At 43.7% G+C, this 26,274-nt stretch overlaps 1 protein-coding gene across 4 annotated transcripts in view; it reads right to left on the reverse strand.

Annotated features, from left to right (window-relative positions):
* Window positions 1-2,540: 2,540 nt before the first annotated feature.
* The window catches only part of C8H1orf21 (chromosome 8 C1orf21 homolog), a 129,469-nt gene continuing 105,735 nt past the window's right edge, over window positions 2,541-26,274 (reverse strand). For all 4 annotated transcript variants that reach the window (XM_049809476.1, XM_049809477.1, XM_049809478.1 and 1 more), the window contains exons 4-6: window positions 18,724-18,800; window positions 13,857-13,917; window positions 2,541-3,299 (exon numbers count right to left, since the gene is read on the reverse strand). In XM_049809476.1, coding sequence (XP_049665433.1) covers window positions 3,261-3,299; window positions 13,857-13,917; window positions 18,724-18,800 — 177 coding nt within the window. In that variant the 3' untranslated portion in view covers window positions 2,541-3,260. The remainder of the gene's footprint in view (window positions 3,300-13,856; window positions 13,918-18,723; window positions 18,801-26,274) is intronic.

Consider the following 26,274-nt stretch of genomic DNA (forward strand, 5'->3'; position numbering starts at 1 on the left):
CATCAGGTCCCTGCACTTGCTCTGGATATGTTTTTGCAGCAAGTTGCTGCTCAAGGCTTAAAAATATGGCTATCCTGCTTCAACAATCAAAGCAGACCACTCTTAGGGGCTGAGGGGTGGAGAGAGGGACATCAACCCAAAGCCTGAAGTGCTTAGAAACCATTTTATATTTCAAAGACTTCAGACATTCAAGACTGGAAAAAGGTTTCTGCTCTAAGTTTTTTTTCCATAAGCATGACTCCTTTTAATAAGTAATCAGCGCTGATCTTTTCGCTTTTCCATATCCCAAAGAGTTTGAGAGTAAGTCTCCTGCCTGACCAAGAACCTGAGTCAGCTGAAAACCATCAAGAAGCTCCTGGGTTCTGCTTTTGGCACACCATGATGGTTGCAAGATGCGCCATGACCAAGGATTTCCTGACTGGATGTGAATGGGCAACACCCCTCCCCCAGCCTCAATTCTCTTCATGTTTTCATGTTTCTTGCAGAAGGGCAGAGCGAATCAAAGTCTGTTGCCCTCACCCCAATCCCAGCAGCAGCCTGGGGCACTTTTGGAGCACGTCAACTCCAAAGACAACTACTGATGCCCTCCAAACCTCCTGCCCATCCTCATGCCTCCACAACCAGCAGCAGGACAGTCTACCCAGGCATTCACAAATATTGTCACCTAGAGGTCCATCAGTGAGGTTAAAATCTATGCAGAAGACTAAAGCACTTGCTGCTGGTCACATTAAGTGCACAGGTAAGATGGGAATTAGTTCTCCTTCCCTCACAAAGCTTCCACCAAAGCCCATGTTTGGTGCCATCAGCAGCAGCAAGGAAAATAGGAAAAAAAATATTAAAACTAATAGGTGGCTGAAAGAAACTCCATGTAAAAGGAGGCTGGTGTATTGAAAGACCATGACATATCTGTAACACAGGCTTTGTATGGGGAAATTTATACATGAGATGTTCAGCATCTAGAAAATGAACAATGTTTCAAAAGGACAGCCCCAATTCCATCACTCTTGTACTACTTGGAAAAGCTTTATAAGGCAGTTTGGAGAGAAGCATTTGTGGGATCAAGCCCCAGGACTTTTTATTAATTAAAGTGTTTAAATAATTGAAATGTGCAGTCTCTTGACTCTCCTTAGTGTGGCTATCTGCTTGAGAGCTGACATAAATTATGGAAAAAAAAATCATATGCAAGAGGACAAAGTTATCACCTTGAAGAATTTTTAACAGATCAAACGGGTCCATAGCACTGAGAAATGCCAACAGCCCTAAGAAGGACAATGTGATGGGAGGAAGGTGGTGAAATCTTGTCTCTGGGGAAGTCAGGATGCTCAGGAACAGCTGTGTGGTCAAAGCAGCTGCCGAAATGCTGCAAGGATTTAGGAAAATCAGAATTTGCTGGGAATTTTTGACCACGAACAGGATAAAGAAGCACGTGGTGAAACCTGCCAGAGAGGACCCTGTCACTGAGCTTTTATATGGGAAGCTATTAAAGCTAGGTAGTGCTTGTGTTGTCCCAATCCTGTGATACAGCAATGACTCAACTCCACAGGAGACCAGGGGACTGAGCAGTTTGCAGCATTCAGAAATAGCTTCTACCTTAAGAAGAGAGCTTGATACTGCAGCCTCACAAACGCTGCTTGGAAAGCTGCTCTTGCTAGAGGTGCTCACATCCACTCCTGCACAAATAAGAGTAACTCCTGGGTCTCTCTCCCCGGTGGGCCCTTCCTACCCCACTGCCTGAAAGCCGAAGGAAAATCCAGTGCAGGGAAGGAAGCATAAGGAACTTGCCTTTTTTTCTGCAATATGCTAGGGATGGCACAGCACTAATATGGAACAAAATCTTCTGACATGGACTGTCCAACCCCACTAAGAGCAAACATTGGAGGAAATCTCTTCAGTCATGAAAATCCCTAATATTTTAGAGACTTTCAGAAGTCACAGGCTATTTTTGAGGGACTTCAAACCCTTTAAAGGGATCTGATTTTCAGAAGGTCCAGTGAAAAATGGCCAATGTTAAAGGGCTTTGGGCTGATTGCCCCATTCAAGTATCGGCCGTATCAGCAAAAGATGCTATTAATGCAATCTCATGTTCTGTTCCACATACATCACACACATCACAGCAACGAATCAATACAATACAGAAACCTATGTCCTGACAAAGTGTCTCCATGGGATGTAGTGCAAACCTGGCCCTCATATGGTGTCAAAGCAGGAAGAAATATCAGTACAGGTAACAATCTCTTTTGAAATAATAAATACAAAAGGTGGGGGTTTTTTGTTTGTTCAGGGTTTTTTTGTTGTTGTTTTTACTCATGACAGCATTTGTTAAAAATATTACATCTGCTCTTGAGAAGGTAATATCCTCTTTGTATAATATGGAAAAATAAACTCTACAGGACACACAACAGATATCCCCAGCTGGCACAGAGCTGCTCCAAGAGATTAGATCCACAGGCTCATTAATGCAGAGGGCTGGTTTTGCCTTCATTGTCCCCCAACTCTTAAAACATTGTGTTGTAGGAATGGTAAAAGACAAGAATACATAAAAACAGTAAAATGTTTATTTTCTTAGAAAAAAAGAGATTCAAAATGATTGTGATCATACTCCCATTCGTGCTCAGCAAAGCCAATACTGCAAGCTTAGTCCTTGATTAAGATACCTATTAAATGAAATTCTTTTTCCTCTTAAAATACAAATTCCTGCTCCTGCATCACTTCCAGTATTTCAGTGATAACATGCTTTTAATGGATAATAGTTTCTCGGCTTCTTCCCAGCAGAGAAACAAGGCCTGCTGTGGCAAAAACATCCCATCTCCAAAGCTTGAAATCACCAGCATTAACAAGCACTCTGGCCCAAACGCGGACTGACAGACAGCTTAAGGGTGTTTCTTAGATGCTTGAATGTTCACTTATGGAAGCTTTGTATAACACTACCTCATCTGATAGAAAACAGGCCAGAAGCCTCAATAAAATCAACAACGTCTTTTGGATTAACTTTAAGGATTTGCTGCGTATCTGGACACAGAAAAAAGTGAGAAGTTGCAACAAGTTTTAACTAGCAGCAACAAAAACAGTTCCTTACGAGTTCTTAGCAATATTCCTCATCTGTTCATTAAGAAACACTGTAACTGAATGGAGCATATAATGTGGAAATGATCTTCTTCTGTTATGTAGTGCTGTTCACTCTAGAAGACTTCCAAAAGGTCTCGACTGGGTTGTAATCTATTTACACAGTAGTATTCCTGGAGCGAGGGGCAGAATTGGCACTATGTGACATCCTCCTCTTCTGAACAATAATCACGACCCTGTAAGGAGAAAAGACAGACAATTTGTAAATGACTACTTGAAGACAGGAGTAACATAAATCAAGGGAGCATTTACTAATACTAATTACTAATAATACATATCAGTTCTCTAAATTTAGGAGATTTACGCGGTAGAAACCTTAAAAATAGGGAATGGAGTTTGCACAACTCCTCCAACCTTCCTGAAGGTTTGCATGAAACCAGGACAGGAGACCCTTCCCTTTCTGTCACTATTAATCTCATAAATTTCATCCCCTATATTGAATTCCAGGGGCAGTCCAATAAACTGATTTACAAAACTATTTTATGTAAAGATACGCCTTGATGGACACAACCCTATAGATCTGTTGCAAAAACATAATCTCTGAGACAAAAGCAATGAAGCATGTAATCTATGAGCAAGACAAGTCAGGTGCTGTGAACGAGAGTACTTCATCTGATAACCTAGCTAGAGTTTAATGTAAGAGCAAAAGATACTATTTGTATTGAAATTACACTTGCACAATGGGGGAAAACAGGCTAACTTTCACAAAACACAGACACGTTATGCCTTCCAGCCCATCCCAAACACAAGACTTGCAGCAGCATCTATCTAAGAATTACCCTCGGGAACGTCTGGAGAAGATATGTTCCACCCCTCACTAGCTGCTTCTTGCAAAGCAGCAAGAAGAGGACCCAACGGGACCCACTGTCCTGTTTCTCTACACAGAAACAGATGGAGCTGAGCTTTTCAACACACAAGCCACCCAAGATATCCTGCGTAAAACAAGTGCCTCAAACGTACTACCAAAAATCTCAACCTCTGGACTATTTCACATTGTTCCCACGTCCCAGGTGTACCACCTGAGCGCTTGCATGGAAAATCCCAGCAGCTGAGGAAAGGGCTGGCAAAGAAGAAGAAAAGGAGAAACACGAGAGTCTCAGACCTGCAATAAAATGTAAAAGCTCAACAACACCCTGTAAGCAGAAGAGACCAACTCAGCAGTGGTAAAATGGGTGAAGCTCTACTCACTCAAGGAGTGGTACCCAGTTGCCCCACAAATCAACTCCAGTCACTATCCTGTCTGGAAAGAGACAGGGGAAGGAAAAAAGTAAAAAAAAGAAAAGCAAGAGATGTTTCTTGATGCAGCGATCAGTTTATCTGGGATGCACAGATGGGGTACACATCAGGAACAAAGGCTCCAAAATGTCTCTGCAATTAAAATCCCACTGGCGATGCTGGGATGGCACAGCGTGCTTTTCTGGAGGGTCCACACCCAGGAATGTGTGGTGCTTTAACAGCTCTCTGTGGCCCAATACTATTAGTAAAAAGGCTTTCTTAGTATGTTGAAAAAAACCCCCAAGAGACTAATCAGCCCTAATTTCAATTTAGCAATCACTGACCCAGAAAGAAAGGAAAAAAAAATTTTTTTTAAAGTAAAAAATTTGACTCAGAAAGAAGGAATGCTGAAATACTTTGCAGCAAAGCCCAAATCCATCGGTTTTCTCCATGCCAGGGACCACAATGCATTTGGACAAACCCACAAGACTAAGCTGGTGGTGATGAAGGATTTGTGCAACATGCTTCAGAGCTGTGAAAGCCACCAGTAGCGAATGATGACTGAGGCTCAGGGCGTTTCCAGGAGATTGATTTACCTGGTTCCCAGGCCTCCTGCTCAAGAGGGAGCCCCGTGGCCCATCATTCCCCACTACACCATGCACCAGTGGCCACCAGTGCTATTAAAGGCTCAAACAGACCCAAAACATGGAAGAAAGCTGTCTTGCATTTTTCCCCTACCATTCCTCCTGCCGTTCTTCTGCTTCTGAGTCTGCTCTGTGGCAATTAAGTGCATCGCTCCTCAAAAGGATTCCAAGAAACTGCTTAAAAAGCAACGTGCTGAAGAAGTCCTGGCCACGGCACGGAAGTACCACCTCTCCCCCACTGCCCGAAGGCTGCCGAGAGGCAGGCTGCTGCTGCCAGACACTTTATTTCCATCTTCACACCAGTGGGGATGGAGACACCTCGGTGTCTTGGAGGTGGCCTTCAAGGCTGTGGCCCTCGGTCACTGGCGGGCGGGGAGCTGCCACCATCCCAACCTTCCCGCCAGCCTGCTCCTTCCCGTGAGCGTGCGTGGGCAGTGACGGCACAGCCGAACGGGGGGAGGAGGGTGAGAACTGCCTGAAATGCCAGGAACACCTCCCACACCTTCCTGCAGCGCAACACGCCGCTCTTCCACCCGCTGAGCCCCCCCGCATGGACCCGCAACCCCAACCCAACCGGCTTAATTTGATGCCCAAACTGCACCAACACCTTGACGGCGAGACGAGGAGCCCTGCTGCAGCCCGAGGCTGCTGTGTTTTTTTGCAGGGAAATGCTCCAGAGCTGGGTTTGCCCCGCTGGTGCACCGGCTGGCGGGACGGGGGAGGACGTGACAAGGGAGCTGGGGGGGACACACATCCCGCAAAAGGCTCCCGCGGCCACTCGGCGGCTGGCTGAAGTCTCCACATCCACTGCCCCTCTCCGCCGCAGAGCCGCGCGGAGGAGCGTGCTGCAATGCAGGGGAAGGGACACATTTGTTACACGCCAAGAATAATGTTGGAGCGCAGGCACGGCGGGCTGTCAGCTTGCATGCAAAATTAGGGGTTTTGCTTTCATTTGGGGCTTATGGCGAGTTAAGAGGACGTTGCTTTTCTTTCCTTGGGAGAAGGAAGGGCCATGTCCACCTTCTTAGTGGTTGGATGCGATACAACCTGCAGGACCACCCTGTTCTGGCAGGTTTGGCTTCTTTTGTTAGGGGGTGGGAATCAGCTGTGACAGCAAACACCCCGTTTTGCACGTACTGCTGCACCCATCCCCTCTGTTCTACACCCACTGCCCTGGCTACGCTGCAAAGACCCACACCAACATGCACCCAGAATTTAATTCCAGCACAAAAACGAAGCATGTAGGGCTCAGCCCAGCAAGGTCTGAAGCGTCCTGGCCCAGTTCAATGGGATTAAGCACATACTAGTCTTTAAGCACAAGGGAAACAGCATTTAAGCCCTGGAGCAGCTCATGAGCAGAAAGTCAAGCAGATGCTTTAGCACCTTCTTGAAGGAGGGCTTGTGCTAAGTGAGGTCTCCTTGAAGAAATACATAGCAATGGGTATTTATCCTCCTAAAAAAGAGCAGGAGAGGGGGGAAACCATGCTACAAGGAGGCCCAAAAAGTTAAAATTCCCCTTTTTTAAAAATTTTTTTCTCTAAAGCTTATCCCCTAATTGAATTTTTATCAGTAATAACAAGGTCAGTGTTCCTCAGGAAGATCAGAAAAAGAATAAAGCTGCCTTCCCTGCTGCATTGTAAATCCAACACACGGGTTTCTCATTGGTACTCCTTGGGCAGAAAGGCAGGAGAGGTCTCTACCTCCCCATCGGCAGAGAACGAAGGCTGCTTTGGTCCTGCGAAGCACCATGGCCCCAACCCAGTAAAATACGTAAAAATGTCAGGTGTTGACCCCTTGGTTGTTTCAGAGGATGCTGGAGGAGATGATACCTCTAGTGGCTGCACCGGTGATCAGTGAGAGGCCCGCTGCGCTTGAGATGAGGAATTATCCTGGTGGGGCTGGGAAAAACCTCACTTGAAACGGTGAGCTAACAGCTTGCAAAGCTGATAAAGTCTTCTGAAGAAACCTCACTGACCACATGAAGCAGCAGTCAGAAGACGAGCTCTATGACGTGAGTAGAGGAGCTCCGGTAGCATCTGAGTGCAGACTGAAGTGATGGTGGGTTTTTTTTGGGGAGCAGACGTGTGTCAGAAAGGAAAAGAAGAAAGCAGAGAAGATGACACCCCCCTACAATCAGAGCAGCATCGTGGCTGAAAAATTAGAGTGCAGGATTGCCGGCCAAACCCTGTCCCTGCTGCCCAGGGGAGCAGGCTCCCGTGTCCAGAGGAGCCACAGGCCCAGCGCATGCAGCTGGTAACAGGAATGTATGGGCCATCCTTTCATAGCCCTTAACAGCACGGGCTATTAAATAAGTTTTAATGACTAAGAGTGTAAATGTTCTACACCGAGGAAGATGAGAAGGGGAACACGCACATCCAAGTCCAGGTAATTCCCGAGAAATCCTGTCTTCCTCCCCTGCAGTTTCAAAATCCAACTTAAAACTGTTGTAGATGTCCACAGAAATGCCTTAACACAAGTGTGTGAACATAAAATAATTTTTAAAAAGCCTTATGTTCCTTTCCTGCTGCTTGCACTCAAACCAGAAGGGCTCATTCCCCTGCTCTCTCCCCTCGCTCTGTCATCCTGATGCCCCTACCAGTGCATGCATCACAGCCGATGATATCGTTTTGGAGAAAAAAAAGAAAAAGAAGAAAAACACACAGGAAAAGCCCTTTTCCCCATTGTTGCAGTGACAGGCCAATAAACAAACCCCCATGCCACCCGAATGCAGAAGCCTTCCTGGTTCAATAGCCTTTTGTGCAGCTGGCAGCCTTGCCGAGGGAGAGAAGGCAGTTAAGGAGATGCTTCTTCCGCCACGGCTCTGCAGCTTGGCACCAGTATCCTCGTGCTGTGGCCCTGGCGAGGAGAGGAGGAAGAGCAGGCTGGATGGCCTGGGAGAGGGAAATGAGCTGCACCAAGCAGCCCTTTCTTCTGCGGCGGCTGAAAGAGCTTGTGGGACACAGTGGTCCCTTTCAGAGGAGATGGCCAGCACTGGGAAACGTTAGCCTGGCTCTGCGGTGGGAACCCTTTTCATCAATCTGGTTTTGTTTACAGTGCTCGCAGAAAGAATGGGAAGAAAATACCAGGAGGTGGCACTAAATAATTGTATACTGTGCTCATTTTTGTCCGTTTCTTATTTTGCTAGAGAAAAATCAAGAGAGTCATTAAGAGCAATCTATTTTGCTAATGAGTTTTAGCTTAACAAGTCTGCCCTTGCATACATTTTGGTTAGCACCCCACCCCTATTTCTAACGGCACTCTTTAAATACGATACAAGGAGCTGCATTGTGTCTTCCCCCTGTGTTTCATGCCCAGTTTTACTAATGAGGGGATGGAGTGAGTTGCTGCCAGGCATCTCTCCCATGGCCTCCAACAACAAACCAGTAGTCTCCAACCCAGCTCCCGGCAGCCAGGTGTGTGGATCGGCAGAGAAACCCCTGCAAACCCGCCCTGGCACAGGTGTTCAAGACCAAGTTATCTCTCGACCCAAAGCGACATCCCCTGTGGCAGCAGAAACACGTTGGCCTGGGCTCAGGGTATCCACTGGCCGCATGAGAGTTCGTAGCAAGACATCTTCATGTGCTATGACATTTTTTGAATCTCATTTTCTTCCGTGAACATGTTTGCATTGTGACTGTTTTTTTAATAAACCACTGTAGCCATGTAGGAAACAGCTTATGATGATGGGACTGGTGATGATTTCCTCTGGTACAGCTTACCTGGATTATTTTGGGGTTGTTTTTTCTACACTACAAAGCCAGAGATTCTTCTTTTCTGAGGGTATAATCCCCAGATATAATCCTAGAACTTGCTTGTCAGCTGTTCAATTATACCTCAGCCTTGGTAGTTTTACCTACAAAAAACTGTAGACAGCAGCGTACACACTGTGCCACAGCCTACAGTAATAAAATATCCTTAAAGGAGATCATTTCTGATGATCATTTTACTGCTCCGTATGTAGGATTCAGAGAAAGCAGCCATTTTTCAGACCATTTTCCGTGATAGCCATCATCAAGACGTTTTTGCTAGCAAGTGCTAAATGGGGTAAATCTTCCACATTCAACATTTTATACTTTGCAGCTTTTAATTTTGCTTTTATTTCATGTTTTCAGGGAAGCCTTGGTGGGACAAGGCCCTGTTATGGAGGCACGCACAATCAAATCCAACATGTGTTAAAGCTCAGATTTATTCTTCAGTAAAAAGTTAGTTAGAACTTGGTAACATTTTGTAAACCACAGGCTCAATGATGTAAAGAGAATTAATACGACACGGCCAACTTAAGAATCCCCAGGATTTAAAGTGATGGCTCCAACACGCGCGTATCACTCACCTAAAAGCTGAGGGCTCTCTCCTTCGAGGAGCCACCTCGGGCAGTGCCCCGAGCCCAGGGGGGAGTCCCCGACTGCAGACCCGCTGCTCCCAGGAGGGCTGGTTCCACCATGTCCTCCGGCGGGACCCGTTTATACCCCTGCCGAATCTGACCTGTGGTCAGGTCATCCCTATTGGCCAGGAGGGTCACCTCGGTGTACCTGGCGTGTCTCGACTGGCCAGTTCAAATTTCAGCCTGCAGCCTCCAGGGTTTGGGTTTTTTTTCTCTTCTCCCTGCCTGGAGAAGTTTCGTTTCCTGTTGAGGGGGGGTACTGCCACAGGGCCCCTCAAGTCTGTGGACCTGAGGTTGCAAAGACTGTGCCCAGGATTAATCCTCTGCTCTGAGCCATCCTGTTCAATTAATGGGATTTCTTCTGAGAGGGTAAGGTGGAGTTTGCATGTGGTCCTACACAAGCAAGGTCCAAATAAATTTGAGACGTAGAGGGAAAAAAAAAAAAAAAAAAGACGACTGGAGAAATTTTAGGAGAGATGTGGCAATTTGTCTTCTGTGTTTCACAGCAACTCTTTGTGAATCTATATACAATATCTAACTAAATTAGTCCTTACACTATTAGATTAGAGAAAACATAGGTAACTAATTTATTTGCCTGAATACCAGTACAAACAGCCTCATTTTGCTACAGTTTCTCACTGCAGCCAGCAGAAAACACCAGGTCATGCAGACAGGGATGCTGTTAGTGGGGTGCAATTCTATCTTCTTAATCAGAGATGGTATTTAAAAACCAGATTTATCACACCATGATGAGTGCAGCGACTTTCCCTGTCCTGGCTTGGCTGGTGAGACCCATTTCTCCTCTTCTGGGCATCACACAGCAGATCTCAGATTTATGCAGCGGCTGCTGCGTTTGCTTTAGGAGGAATGTGTCAGTCGCTCTCTGCTTCCTTCTCGGGTTTCCAAGTCATATTTCTGCCTTCATGTCTCAGCTCAAGTTAATCACTCGTACCTCTGACCCATGTCTTTCTAATTTACTCTGGGGGGGTTCTCTCCTGGAGCTTAATTGCTGCTATTACTTGTTGCTCATCCTCTGCTGGAATGTATTTATGTGATTTCAGGCAAGGCCAATTCTCAAAAAATTATGATAATGCTGTCACCAGGTGAGCAGCCCCCTTACCGCTGCCTGTCTCTGCTCCGTTTTCCTCTTGAACTCCTTGTATGCACGTGCCTTTTTGTCTCCAAATGCAAAGCCCATGACTCTACTCACAGTAACTTCACTGAGCGTGAAACCCCAAGAGGACTCACTGCAGCTGCTGGCAGACGTCGGGAGCATTTCTGCGCCAGCTTTCGCCACAACTCTCGGGCCTTGTGCTGCTCACAGATGACTTGGTCTTTCCTTTTCCTCTTCTCTCCCTCCGTGGTGCACATCCAGCCTTGGTATTGCGCCGAAGCTGTGCTCGCCCTCTGCCACTACACCAGCACCCCATCATCTGAAAACCATCCCACAGCTGTGCTGAGATTTGTTCAACCTTTTAATTGCCTGGTTCTTATCTGTCTGGATGCATGCTGCTGTCACAGAAACACCATCACAAGAAGCATTCTGTGGTCTGTCATATACGTATGACACATACGTATGACATATAACTACTGTTTCCTGTGCTGTCCACTGCTTAACTCTACCTAGCTATTCCCAGCGTCCCACATAACTTCGTATCTCTGGCTTCTCATCAGGTTTTGGGGTGGTTTTTAGCTCAAATTCTGGTGCCTCTGAAATGACTTGGTTGACTCTAGCAGAACCAACATCTAACCCTCCGTGCAAGGCTGACTTTTACATTCTCAGTCAGTCCTACCTCAGCATTCAGTGCTGAGCCTTCGTTTCAGTATTTCTTCCTTCCAACAAACCCTATGAGTTGAATTACCATCATCACACACAGTTCCATACATGCAAGTTCAGCTCTAGCTCTCCGAGCAGGGACAGACACCCGTGCAGAGAGAGGAACAGATGCCTCCCTCTGAATGCCTCACAGTGTTTTGACACCGGATTTTGGTAGCCAGAAGCTCCATTCGTTGGGGTTGACATTCTGTTTTTTACCTTTGGGTGGCATTTGCAGAAGGCAATTCAGCTTCGTACAGGCAGCCATGAACACAGGTGTGTGTTGGGTACTGACAGGGGCTAGACTTTCAGAGAAATTCTCCAGACCATTTCATTAAGGCTTTTTTGATCTCTAGGATTCGTAAATACTTCATATTTTCAATTGCTAAAACATCAGCCTGTGTTCTTTCCATTTCACACTTTGATTACAGAAATTTTATTTCAGCTGACCTTCTGTTCGCTTAATCGTTTTGCTGAGTCCAAAATGCCCATTTGATTTTCCTCTCTAATTTGTAGCACACACATTAGAGTTGTTGTTACTCATTTGTATTAGGTGACCTAACACTCCTTGGGATTTCAATGCAAGTTGAGGGATGTTTTGCTTCTGACTGTAGAGTTTCTGTAGACCTAGCCCACGGAGTCAGTGATGGACAGCGTCTCTCCCTTACAAATCCAACGCTACTCATGGCCATGATTATCATGTGAACATTACACAACATGTTTTGGGACCTCATCAACCATAGGCAACGCCCCTCCCCCTTTTGCAGACTATTTCAGCCATAACTGGTGAGCTGCTCAGTGATACAATTCTTTCAATTGTTCTGACTGCTGTCCTCCATTTCCCTGTAGAATGGACTCAAAATGTTATTTAGGGATCAAACAAAATCCGTCATGTTTTCCAATCTTTTTGGCACCTGTGGCGGATACCTAGAAAAACAATGTATTGTGGGCAAAGATTAATTAAAAAAACCAAACTTCTCTTAGGAAGACTATTTCCTCAGGCACAGGAGGTCCCCAGAGAAAGCAAATCCCATGTTCAGCTGCACATTAACTCCTGCCAATCCCATCAACTGTCAGCAGCTTGAAATGCACGGGAGCCGTCTTTCTCTCTTTGTCAGATAAAATTGTGTATTTCCTCTAAATAGGCAATCTCCTGATCCAGAAGATAAATTAGTACAAGAGCCCTGGAGAACATCTGAGCCCCTGCAAGCATCTGAGCATGGCCCAAACAGCGAGGAAACAAGGTCAACTGCGTCTCAATGTGGCAGCTGGTGAATGAATGGTATTACTATCCTGAAACAAATCTCAAAACCAAAAACTGACTTCAATTCATTAGATACAGCTACCTGATGGTCTGGTATGTAGATAAGACAGATTTTCAGAAAATCCATTTCACTGGAGATTCTGTGTTTGACATTATGGAAGGTGATGATGTCCAGGAAAAGCTTCTAAATATTTATAGGGTGAATGCATTTATTCAAAGGAGATGCAGCTTATTACGAATATGTAGAAATTCTACTTTTAAATGCATATTGGTTAAGTAAAATCTTACTCCTGTGAAATACTAGTATAGAAATACTCTTCTCAGGAATCTACAAACTCCTCCCTACTTCTACTCTTCCCCTTCATCAAACTTTTTGCTTTCATGAGGTATTTTTTCTTTAGAGTGGTGTAACAAATTTGTTGCTTGGGACAGATAAGAGATTCACCCGCTGTAGCACTCCAACTCCTAAGACCAGGAGTGTTGGCAAAAATGGCAGAAATTCAGAGTCATCCAAGTAAAAATTTCCCTCCTACTGTGCAACCCAACACTACAATTTGGGAGTACAAATTACTTGATTCCAAATGGGGAAGTGAATATTTAATGTCAAGTATTAAATAAGATACACCACTCCAAAATATGAAGTGTAAAGAATATATTGGTGAGCAAAGATCAGCTAAGGTATAAGGAAGGGCTGAGATCTAGACTTGATCCAAATAGCCCATTTAATTCCTCAAGTCTCAGTTTCCCATCTATGTTGTGGTACAATTATTCACTACTGGCTCACAAAGCAGCTGGGATTCTCATTTAGAAAACTTGTGAAAGACGTGAAAGCTGCTGTCAAGACAATGAGATATGTAAAGAATTATTCACCCTTTCCTTGAAAACATCTCCAGCATCATTATTTTAGTCACCTGAGGTCTTGAGGCAGGATTATCTATACATACAGCTACACTATCCCTTGGAGCCGGGAGCTATTTTGAAGAGATTCAGCAAGAAATTAGCAGGGTATCCCAGATATTACTGGCATTAAGATTCCAGTTGTCTCCCACGGAGATTAAATGAAAGATCAAATCACTAAGGGCATAAAACCCCACTTTGTTCTTCTCCTTTATCCAGTAGTCCATGTGTATCCTGAAAGTTTGCGTTAATTTGCCATTCATTCTAGACTGGTGATGTTTCCACAAAACAAAGGATTCTCTCCAGTATCTCCTGCAGCCTCTTTACCTTTTTGTTCTTCTTTGCACTTGAACTATCTAACCAATGAGCAGTAAAGGGGATCTCAGACCAGAGTCCCTCCAAGTACTGGAGAACATGGAGCGCTGCAACAATGTCTGGTTGTGCTCTCCATGGAGCCAGGAAACCTGTGTGTCCACCCCCTGAGTGAAAATGTACGTTTCCTTTATTGTGTCTTACCTTTTCAATTTTTTCATCAAGCATTCTGAAGAATTCTTGTTGGCTTTCAGAGATGTGCATGCTGAAAGGCAAAGGAAGAGTATCAGTACCAACAGGATTTCTTCCATTTTAAAAGACTGACGCTGCAGTCCAGGGTTGTTGAGGGACTCAACTGTAAGCTTGCACCACTGTGAAAAATAAATCACTTTACACTTTCGTCTACAATGATAATTTTTTTTTTTTCCCCTTTTTTTGGTTTGCCCACAGAAGGATTATTGCATTTAGTTCTGTGTAAGCGTGCTACGCTTGGGATGGTAACCAGGACCCATGTGCATCCAGAGGAGACTATTCCCTTTTCCAGGCAGGTTGCAGAAACTTAATAGCCCGCTACCTTTCCTTGGGACAGTGAGAGCCCTTTCTGTGTCAAGACAGAAGGTCTTCTAAGACTGCCAACCTCGCCACCGCAAAATGAGAAGCCTACAATGTGAGGTTAAAGCTGGAAGACCTGCGTGCCCTGCTACAGATGGGCTCTGCACTCAACACCCAGGAACGTCTACGAGCCCAGGCTGGTCCTTCCCCTCCCAGAGAGGTGGTCCTTACTGCTCCCTGAATGGACCCAGCAGATTAGTCACTTCAATTAATTCTGCAGCACCAAGAGGCTCAGGGTTAGTGATATGATTTTGCATTGCTGAAGAGGGCTGGAAAACACTCTTCTTTGTTGTCTGTAAAACACTGGCAGTGGCACAAGACAACAGGCCCTTCCCCAGGGGAACCAAACACAGGAAGGTCAGATGCAAAGGAAGGGACGAGGAGACAAAGATGAGGATGCGTGGCAGACGGTATTTGGGGTGTGTCTGCTTTATTTATGTTAGGGGGTGGTGAGAGCCTCCTTCCTGAAATAACGATATCCCTCCAGGAAGGTGAAGCTGGAGCGTCCTCTGGACCTGCAGCAGGGAGGAGCGCCTGGGCCCGCAGGGGGCTGGAGAAAAGCACCAGGGACTAAATGCAGGACAAAAAAAGACGTGAAAAAGGAAGGATGGAAGACTGGTGCCGGTGTCCACAGTAATGCCACATGGTTAGAAGGACAGGTCTCAGAGATTTTCTCTGACAGTAAAAGCTGGTTCAGCCTGCTGAATTCCCATCCCAGTCCCCTCTTCCTCACCATGATCCTTTCAGCTATAATGAGTTAATACTTTTCCCAAGTGCCCAACAACACGCTGCGCTTCCCTACAAAGCTCAGCATTCATACTGCACTTGCTATTGGGATGAATGTATACAATGATTTGCTTATGCTGGACATAAATGAAGGCTCAGTTCAGAAGAGGTCTCAGAAGTGGCATTAAAACCTAAAGCTGGTAATTTAGGAGAGGAAACAATTCACCTTTCAGTGGCTGTGATAGTTTCTGTCCCCAGCTGTCTGCCTGTCCCTCAGGTTCCCACCTCCACCTGAGATGGGGAAAAAATAGTTGTGTGGGGCAGCTGACCCTGTCACCTGCATATTCAGGTGTCTTGGAGAGGGGCTTTAGGGAAGTACAGCCCTTTCTGGGTAGGTAAGCACTAGAAAGATATGCTTGCCTTTGCAACGTTATAGATCCAGTTTCTAATAAATGAGGTGATACTGTAATGACTCACCCCAACCATAATTTATAAGAAAACTAAATGAAGGGGAGAAAAAAATGGAGTATTGTGTTGCCATATACATGAAAAGTCCCAGAGGAGGTCCTAAAGGCCTTGCAGGCCATGATCTTCAGAAAAGTTTGGCTGGGCAGTAAAACTGCCCAGCTATTTAGAGATGTAACACACACACACACAAATGCTGACACTGTGTATTCTGAGGAGCTGTGTAAAATTGTAAAATCCATGGCAGGGCAGGGAACTGACAGAGTTAATGAACAACTGGAAGAGTCAGAAAACCACCAAATCTAAGCAGAGTTCTTGGGTATCCCTCCAGAAAAAAAAAGCTTTCCCCAAACAGAAACATGGATTTAATTTTCCTTGTACGAAGCACATCAGAAGGCATGAGAATGCATTTTTAGATCTTTCATGGCAGGCCAAAGAAACACATTTTGCCAAAAGATAGGATTTATCCCCAGTGCCAGTGCAGACTGAGTGATGAACATCCATTCATCAGCAGAGATGCAGCTCTGCTGAGAAGGACTTGGGGACGCTCGTGGGTGACAAGTTGGACATGAGCTGGCAATGTGTGCTTGCAGCCCAGAAAGTCAATCATGTCCTGGGTGCATCACCAGCAGCGTGGCCAGCAGGTCCAGGGAGGGGATGCTCCCCTCTACTCCGCTCTTGTGAGACCCCACCTGGAGTACTGCATCCAGCTCTGGGGTCCCCAGCACAAGGCAGACATCGACCTGTTAGAACAGGTCCAGAGGAGGCCATGGAAATGGTCAGAGGGCTGGAACACCTCTCCTGTGCAGAAAGGCTGAGAGAGTTGGCGTTGATCAATGTGGAGAAGAGGAGGCTCCAGGGAGACCTTACTGCGGCATTTCAATATATTAAGAGGGCTTATAAAAAACATGGAGACTTATTAGCAAGCCCTGTAGTGACAGGACAAGGGGCAACAGTTTTAACTGAAAGAGGGTGGGTTTAAAATAGACACAAGGAAGAAATTTTTTATGATGAGGGTGGTGAGACACTGGAAGAGGTTGCCCAGAAAAGCTGTGGATGCCCCATCATTGGAAGTGTTAAAGGTCAGGTTGGACAGGGCTTTGTGCAACCAGATCTAGTGCAAGATGTCCCGGCTCATGTAGGGGGTTGGAACTAGATGATCTTTAAAGGTCCCTTCCAACTCAAACCATTCTGTGAGTCTGTGATTTAGCAGGGTAAAAATGGTATGAAATACCACTTCTTTCATTTTATGCTTCTGGCTGCCATTACTCCACGAGTTACGAACATTTCTCAGTGTACTTGATGGGGCATACTTGATCAGGTAGCTGGTTAAAGATGTCAGTGGAGTGAGCTCTGAGGATTAGCAACAGAGCAAGTGCCCAAGAGGTCGGGGCAGGGTGCAGTGATGAAGCCCCATGAAGATATGGCAGGTACCAGGACTCAGTGTAAAGAGGAAGGACCAACACCTCGGCCTCTGTCAAAGACGCCCATAAATCTACTGCTGGCTCCCTGTGTATCCTCTTTTTAGAGTACAGGGCTCTAGACATGCAAGTCTAAATCCTCCTACAAATGGGAAAAGCCCTCACAATCTTACTTTTACAAACAACGTACTAAAGCTCCATTGTAAATGAACTTATAATTTGGTACACTGTCCATGCTTTGTTTTGAAATAAACCTGTTCTACAAGAAAAGTCCTACAAGATGCATCTAATGATTAACCTATTCATTTCTGCTCTTCTAGCTGAGTAGTCCTTTTCCTCCCAATGCCACCCATCCTTGCAGTCAGAATTGTCATGGTTTTTAGATGATAAACCTTAAAAAAAAAAAAAAATTGCACATAACAGGTATTTGCTGACTTGGTAATTAGCAACTCAAACACATGTAGCCACTTTATAAACAGAAATGCATTGGTAGGTTGGGTAAACTGCAGAGGCGTGGCAAATAGTGGAGGTTTTACCCAACAACCTAATGTTACATTCTGTAACTCTCTGAGAAGTTTCCTTACTTTTGCAGGACTGTGATAGAAACATTTACCTCTGCCAATGCAATGTCTTTAAGCTTTTTGGTGAATGAAGGTCAGCTCTGATTTCTGCAGGGACTTTTAAAAATCAGAGTTTGATGAAAGAATGGACAGAGTTCCTCTGCCTTGGATGCACCAGAAAAGATGACCCATCAAAAGAAATAGCCCTTTTTTAGCCCAGGTTGAGTAGCCTCCTGTTAGAGCATCTTAAATACATCTCTGACCCTGCTGGGAAGGACCAAGTTACAATAATGAAGCACAGCTTTGCTGAAGGGTGATTTTACCTCCACCTCCCTACTGTGAATTTCTTTGCAATTACATCTGAAGCACTCAATTTTTCCTTTTGAAAGGAGGCTGAATTATACTGTCAGTTCATTAGGAAATAACTAAAGTTTCCAGACTTGAAACCGTGTACAACGCACTTGGTATGCAGCAAGTTTAAGTTAATAAGTGCCTCGAAGGCATGGCATAAAGAACAGCATTTCTGCTACTGTTCAAAATCTAGCAGCAGAGCTTTATCACTTCTTCATTATGAACCTCATATAAGGCTACATGTAATCTGTTATTTTCAATCCAATTAGTGATTAAAATGTAACAGTGATTTAGATAAGAGAAGAGTTACTAATATCAATAACTAGCTCTGTAACAGGAGTTAAATATTTCATGGCATATGTAACACTGACTGATCTCAGCCAGGGTATGGGCACAGAACTGCGAGTGAAGGATGGAGAAACTCTCAGCTACAAAACAACACTGATTTTAAGAATCAACTTGACCATTTTAAATGGAAGAAGTTTACCATTCCTAATCCCAGGCAGTATAGCTGCTAACCTAAGTCAAGAGCTAGCAAAAACTTCCCTGAGAACTTAACCAATAGGATTTAGGAATACTAGTGCATATATAATTTTGTTTATGTGTAAGCTGTATAGAAAGCTGAGAAATAACACAGTATGGTACTCCTATAAGGCACAGCAAGATGCATCTCACACATTTTAAGTCCTGCATCTCAGCTGTGCAAAGGAGAGGATGCTTCAGGGATGCTGGCACAAGCACTGCCCAGCTGTGTTGTTGGTGTCAGGACACAGGTGACCTTACCTATTTTATTTAAATTGAACATGGTTTTAGGGCTGCTGGAACAACCAATTGATTTTTGCTAGGCAATAACTGGGAATCTCACGGATACTGCTTAATCCTGTGTTTATTTGTATTATGATTTAAAAAAAAAAAACACAAAAAACCCCAACTTACTTTGCTCTGGGTTGATGTACTAATCCTGGGATCTCTTTATTAGATTTAAGTCTTACATTTGAACTGGCACTTTTTTCCTGAAACACACAAAAAACACACAACAGAGATACCATCAGCATCTATGAAGCACACAAAGCATGACAGGCATTTGTCATCATGGTGTTACACTGTGCTGGGTTCGGGCTCTTCTACCTGTACAACTGAATGAGAAAAGCTCATTAAAAAAACAAAATTAAAGGCAACACAATTGATGCAATGACCCCAGGTGGGCAATTTTTAAATGTCTTGGGCACAGTGGCCTGGGGGATTGCCTCTGGGTCACCGGGTGAAATCTGGCTGGGATGTGTAGCAATCAAACACCATGCTGGCTAATAACTCTCCAGCAGTCTATGGAAAACAAGGTGTGCAGCTGCGGCTTGGCTCCTTGTAGAGTTGTATCGATAATAACACCAATTGGCACCTTTAATAGAACAAGGCAAAGCATTGAAAAGGCAGAGCCCCAAAGTCACCCCAGACCTGTAGGTTTGCTCAGAACAGAGGTAAAAAACATTGGCATCATGTGGAAAACTGTATATGAGAGAAAGCACAGATTAAACGTGCCAGTGAGAAGAGCAGCAATGGCAGACTTGACCTGCTCAACCAGAATTGGACACAAGAGGCCCAAGGAAGCAAACCAGAATATGTTTATAGACAAGAACACAACCATGTCCTCCACAGAGGACCAGAGCCATTAAAAACATCTTAAAAAAGACATGGAGAGGGAAAAGAGTTTAGCTGAGAGCCAGCAATTCAAGGTAACATCTTGTCCTCGTGCCAAGAGCTTCTGTAAACCAAAGCTTAGTGTACACACATACTTATTGTCTGCAAAAACCTGGAGAAGGATAAGGCCCCTTCCAGATCTTCCCAGTGCTGCATGTTAGGGAAAGCTGCTGGTGCAGATGGGAGAGCTGAGTCAAATCTTACAGCTCACCCGCTCCACAAGCCCATCTGAATTTCTTAGGCACATCATGCCCATGACAATTAAGAAAAGTAAACCCAAGAATTAGTGCTTTTGTGGGCCATTTTGGTGGTTTTGTTTTGTCTTATTTAGTCTTTGAATGTCTGAATCACACAACATGATTTTTAAGAGGGCTACTAAATCACTGAATTTAAAAAAAAAGAGGCTGTCTAGCAGTTAATATTTTAATGAATAATTCTACAAGGGCTGTAAACATCAACTGCCTCAGTATATTTAACACTGTTTAATGCATATCTTCTAATCCTCCTAAACAGAAAACAGTGTCTTGCATGAAAATAACAGTGAAAGAGAAAGAAGCCTTTCTTCCAAGCCTTAATAAACGTCTCTATGTTTGTCACACGCCACCAGCCACTGCCTTCCCGTGATCCCATGATGTCAAGTCAAAGCAGCAGAACAGAAGACAAAACCACTTGTTTTCAAAGTATCTTCTAATTTTAAGTGTTAACTGGGAATGACTATGTACGTGCATGTTGCGTGTGTGTTGAACATGGATGTACATAGTCATACAACTCATATGAGTTGTCAAGCAAACTCATACATCCGTCAAGTAAACTAAAAAGAAAGGGACAGATATCATAGAGAAGACACCAAACCCAGAAATGAGCTAAATCCCGGCCTCATGCACCAGGGGAAACTTCATCCTCAAATCTGCTCCACCAGTTTCATTTGCCACAACGCAGAGGCAGAGACCGGGCATGGTCCACACTGCACATCTCGGATGGCACATCTGGATGGTCCAGCGGTAGGCACGTTCTGCAGCTGTAGCACTTCCTGCCCACCTACCACAACACAAGGTGAATTTTGGGCTATCTTCTGTCTCTGCATACTGTCACACTGGAGGCACAGACCTTTCCCCACCAAAAAACTGCTGTGAATCCATTGCTTCAATTAAAAGGGAAGGGAAGCTCTGATTTACAGCTCCTGTGTTGGGAGTTGTGACAAATCAAGGCAGTGCAAACCCGGCTTCCCACACCTCCACTTGTGGTTTGGCGTCAGTGCAGCCCTATCAGTAGCTGGAATCAGCACAAATCCCAGCCTAAAGAAACTTCAGTCACTGAGCAATATTCAGAATATTAACTGACTCACACAGGAAGGCAGAAATATAATTCCAGTTTACTTGACTTCAAGATCCCAAAATTTACTCTTTCCCTCCTATTGCTTCTGATAATTAACACACCTCAATTACCTATTACTTATAATTCTTCTATTTAATCAGAGTATGCCACCTTCTCCATCTGCTGCTCAGCAGGAACAAACAGAAAAAGAGGAGTTAAGAGAAAAATAAAACACAACCAGGCCTCGAATGGGCTTGTTGCTTTGTTTATAGCTATTATTTACGGCAGTGATATTTCATTACACTGACCGAGACACTGGATTTGATAGAAAGAGATATTAAAAAATAATTCCTCTAAATAAAAACAAATAGAATATTTTTTTCCATCACTTTGAAGACAAACTGATTCATCGGAAATTAAGTTTGGATTCTAACACTGAGCTTACAAAGAAACCTGAAATGCTTTAATGTAGTCAGATTGCTCTTCCAGGCTGACTTGACTTTTGTTGAAGTGTCACTTCTGTCAATCTAACCTCATTTTCTCCCTTATTTAACATTAAATAAATTACCATGCATCAGCAGAATTGCAACTCATTCTAGAGTCCTAATCTGTTGCAAACAGAAATTAAGATGCAAAAGTTTGTTTTTAATCTAGCTCTGCTTATAAAGATTATTTAAAGTAAATGCAGTAAATGATGACTCACACCACAAGCTTAAAAGTAAACCCTCCAGGATGCTGTACTCAGATAGTGGCATTAGCTACTCTATAGTAAAAAGGCAAATAGTGGACATTTTACTTCACATTATTTTGCAATTAATCATTATCAAGGTAAATCTGTCATCCAATCAAGGTGATTTCATTTGATAGATTCGTTAATTATTGTTAATTCCTCCATAAAGGATGCACTGTATTCAGAATTTCAGGGCATTAACAGATGGTGGTGACTCTGCTGCCAGATGCTATTAACACAGCAACAGCCACTACTGCCATTATAATTAAATATCTGTCAACATTTCCCTTGATGCTTCCCCTCTTACAAACCCATTTCTAGAGACATGTGAACTTCATTTGAAGTCTTGCTGCTTCTTCTTAAGAGTGCCACAGATGGACTCAGGTAAGCTGCTAACAGTCCTTTCTTTCAACTCTCTTTACATTCACAGCTTACTAGAGAAGGTCTGATTTTTAAGAGATGCTTCCATAACTGCTAACATATTTTATGGCAAAAATATACATTATTTTATCCATTTTTTAACTGATTCAGTTGGACAGGAAGAAATAAATTAAAGATGATAGCAGAAATTCTATTACCTAATCTAATGGCCAGTTTTCATTAACTTACAGTCACATTTTGGTCTTTTAACTGCTTTTCCTCTAATGTTACAATAATTAAACAAATACACAACCAAATGGGGGAAACCCCCTATAAAACAGTAAAACTTAGTTTAAGTAAAATGGGGTTCTTAGTTTCAAGGCTGTTTTTTGTTTAATTTGGAAAAGACTGAAGTATCCAACTTGCAACTGTATCTTGGAGCCACCAATGTTTGAAGGTGGCACATTCCCCCAAATTAGTATCATATTTAAGATGAATTTGTCTGTAGTTTTGCTACTAAAATATATTGAAGGTGATAGAAACACCAAAGGTCTCTCCAGATAGTGATCATGTTTTACGCAATACTGGTAGTTTACAGCTATTCAAATATTTATAAAATAATATTCCTGATTTATATCAAGATGACACTTTTCCTCAAAGGAGCCCACAGCGCCTTTCAAACTGCTTTCTGGAGTCATGTAATTCATCACTGAAATCATTTAGGGGAAAAATGAAGAATTTATTTTCTCTTTATGCCATAAATTACTTTTTAAAATAATTGTATTTGAAAAGAAGGAAACCAAATGCATCAGTTAGAAACAGCATGAAAGATGAGATGTAAAATTTCAATATGCCAGCTCAGCACTTTTTTCCTCCCTCAGTTACAAGGACCAGCCTCAGGTAATAATATTTTACATGGACTGTCTTGATGCATCAGGGTGAACAAGGGAGAAGTACTGACCTATGAGATTTATGTACTTTATACATACATGAGCATTTTATTTTTTTTTTTGTATTATCATTTGGCAGGAAGAAGCCTCTTTCTTCTTTCTCTAGCTACCTGGAAGCAAAACCACCGGAAAATGTTATTTAGGGTAACTTTATAATGAATGGGCAAATCAAGCATTGAAAAATCTCAGATGCTTGTCAAAGAAGATTATTCTTGGATACAATTTCATCAGAGGAATCACATTATCCCTGCCATAATGTGTATATGCATATATGTTATGCTGTCCAGGAGGGGGTCTAGGGCACACTCGGTGATGAGGCAGGGCACGGTATGGATTGTGTACATTGGACGGTACTAACACAGGGAGTCCATTCTCCTCCTCCTCTTGGGATCCTATGCATGGCATGAGGGTTGATGAAAATCATGGACGCATCTGATGATGGAGGTGGGTGCCTGCACAGGCTGAGCTTTGGAAACCAGGCTGAAGAGGAGTTCGGTTTGCACACAACGAGCACCAGACAGTGGGCTCCAGATGCACGCCTGCTCCAAAATATACATCAGACCTTAAAAGCCAGGGCTTCGTAACGAATTTAACCTTCATGGCATGCACACAAAGAGAGACAAAGAAATAGATGCTCATGGTGAGAAGACACCTACGAAAGATGTTATTTATCATCACAGTCATCAGAAGGACCTTCTACCTTTCCAAAATAAGTCTTTCTTAAAAGCAGCCTTCTCCTGGCAACTGTCATAAGAAGACCAATATTGGAACAAACTCCCCTGATCTCTCCAATACACCTCCTAGGTGGCTGCAACTGTGGATGCAGTCACGTAGACTCCTGAACACACAACTGCGATGCAAGTCAATGGGTGCTGGCACCACTCCACTATTGATGCCCATCTTGCCCCAGGGTCCTAGAGAACATTTTTTGTGATCCACCACAGGAGCTCAGTTTTAAGGAGCACCTTGTAACTGAGGCACCCGAGGTAATAACAATGTTCAGCCTGTCCATTTGACCAAGTGCTGCTGTCCGGCCACCCGGAGCACCTCTTGTCTTCAGGATGAGGACTTGAAAACACGGCTGTTATTTGCAGATTGGAATAAAGCTTGAGGTCATGTTTCACAATAAAATCTTAGTCTTAAATGGAATATTTTAATAAATATTATTGCTGTTTCAGGCCCAAATTTCCTCAATTAAGCCTGAACGATTTGCCCATGATGCCTTAGACCTATAAATAACTCCATCCTTGAAGATGTCTAAAAGCTGTCTGGACTTGGTCCTGGGCAGCCAGCTCTAGGTGGCCCTGCTTGAGCAGGGGGGTTGGACCAGATGACCTCCACCTGAGGTGACCTCCACCTCAACCAGTATGTGATTCTGCGATAAAAGTATCTTTCTTAATAAAATGGACACTGGAAAAAAAAGATTTTGAGTAGGTTTGTTGAGTTTTATCCCCAAGTAACAGTGAGAGAGACTGAAGGCTGAAGACTTCAGGCCCAAACTGTGGCCGTTCAGGCATGCGAAAGGAAGGCAGAATCAGACACACTGCCTGGCATTTATTTTGGAAAGAAATCACATTCTGCACACCCAGCCAACATCACGCAGTGAGTCTGCACTGACGCTGGGAGTATAACCCAGGTTTGGCAGAGAAAAATCCTGTGCTTTCATCAAAGGTCCATGGTTTTCTCAAATTTGTTCCAGAGGGCAGGCCTCATCCTGTAGTGAGCCACTTAACAGAGCTCCTCCTTCCCAGCTATTACTGGGAAATTTCGCTGTAGCAACTCCAGCTCCTGAAATGCAACATGGACGAGCAGGATTCAGAAAGCACAAAGAATTTAAAAATTACTCAAAATGGTATAAAAACAGGTAAAGAAAGACAAAGGTGCAAATCCTGAGCAGCTTTCCACAGCCCACCAGAAAGGCATCCATATGCTACAATCTGAGAAACTAGATAATGCTGCTTTTAGTGTTTACCTACCAGTCATACATACATGCATGCATATATACCCATGCATGTTGTTCAGTAAGACCTGGCTTAAAGTCAGCAAGAGTCTTTCAACTGAGTGCAAGGTGGCTTTCAGCCAGGCCTTCAAAACACGAAAGAGAAATGCCCGTTGTGCCTGTACAAAATAAATACAACCTACATGGAGATCCTTCACCAGACTTAGATAATCCACTAAAGAAGCCAACATAGAAATTCAGGGCTAGTGCAAGTGAGAAGAACTAGAAATGGTGCTACAGAACAGTATGGATTACAAGGAAACTGGGTGACTTTGGAGACCAAGAAAAAAGAAACTGTAGCTGAGAACATGCTACAAACTCTGAGAGCAGTTTAAACAGAGCCTAGTTTATCCCTCCAAGGGAGGAAGCAAACAACCTCCTTGCAGAGCATGGCACTAGCTGGAAGCAGGGCAACATAACTCGCTCTGTCTGCAGATTTGGCCCCATTTCAGTTCTTGCCCTGCTGGCTCTCCGATATTGAGCTCCCTCTCCAAAGACATCTAATCTGAGGTTACTTGCTTTCTGTTCAGGTTGTCACTTGGCCTGCCTTTTTTTTTCTTGGATGAGCTGTTTGCATATTTGGCTGAAACTGGTGCAGTAACTAATTTGTAGTTGACTTTTTTTAAATGCCTTTGAGATGTTAAAAACTGAGGCGGAGGGAAGGGGAGGGAACTATTAGAAGAACATCTAACATGCCCGTTACACTGAACTCAAGCTGCAGGATCTCAAAAATCTGAAAAATCCAACCAGAAATGTGAAGTTGGAAGAAGAAAAAAGAAAAAAGAAAAAAAAGGAAGAGGAAGGAAAAAGCTCCCTCTGGAGAGAGTTGCAGGACTTATGCAGTATCTACATATAGTTCACCCTCAGCCAAAGTTACTGGTCTTTGAGCTTTGACGGAGAACATCATTAAAGAGCACAGAAAAAAACTGAACGGCAATTCCCACCACTAAAAGGTTTTCAAAGGGCATTAATATTTACTAAATCTAATAGCTACAACTTTTTAAATGGCCCCATCAGCTTTTCAACTCCTTCTCCCTCCCAATCAATGTTAAAAAGTCTGGACTAATTGGTTACAGTAATTCCAATTAATTCTGTCAGGTAACCAAATACCAGGAAGGCTGTAGATAAACTGAAAGGTAGACATGGGAGCAGCTGTCACGAAGACAGGAAATTAACGCAGGTAAACAGATGAAAATACAAACAAGGAGCGTATATGATAAATAAGTATGACCAATAAATCCTCCAGGGAAGGACTTACCTGGACCTTGCCATTCTGTTCCCTTTCACAGCTCTGCAGTTGTATCACTCCACACATTTGAATCATCTCCTTTCTATATGGCTTGTGACACCAAGGTCCATAAACATAAAAATGTGTATTTCTATCTCCAAGTTATTTTCTGCAGATAGATTGCTAAACTTAAAGGAGTCCCCTACAGAAA

This window comes from Accipiter gentilis, chromosome 8 (assembly GCF_929443795.1).
Source record: "Accipiter gentilis chromosome 8, bAccGen1.1, whole genome shotgun sequence".
NCBI lineage: Eukaryota > Metazoa > Chordata > Aves > Accipitriformes > Accipitridae > Astur > Astur gentilis.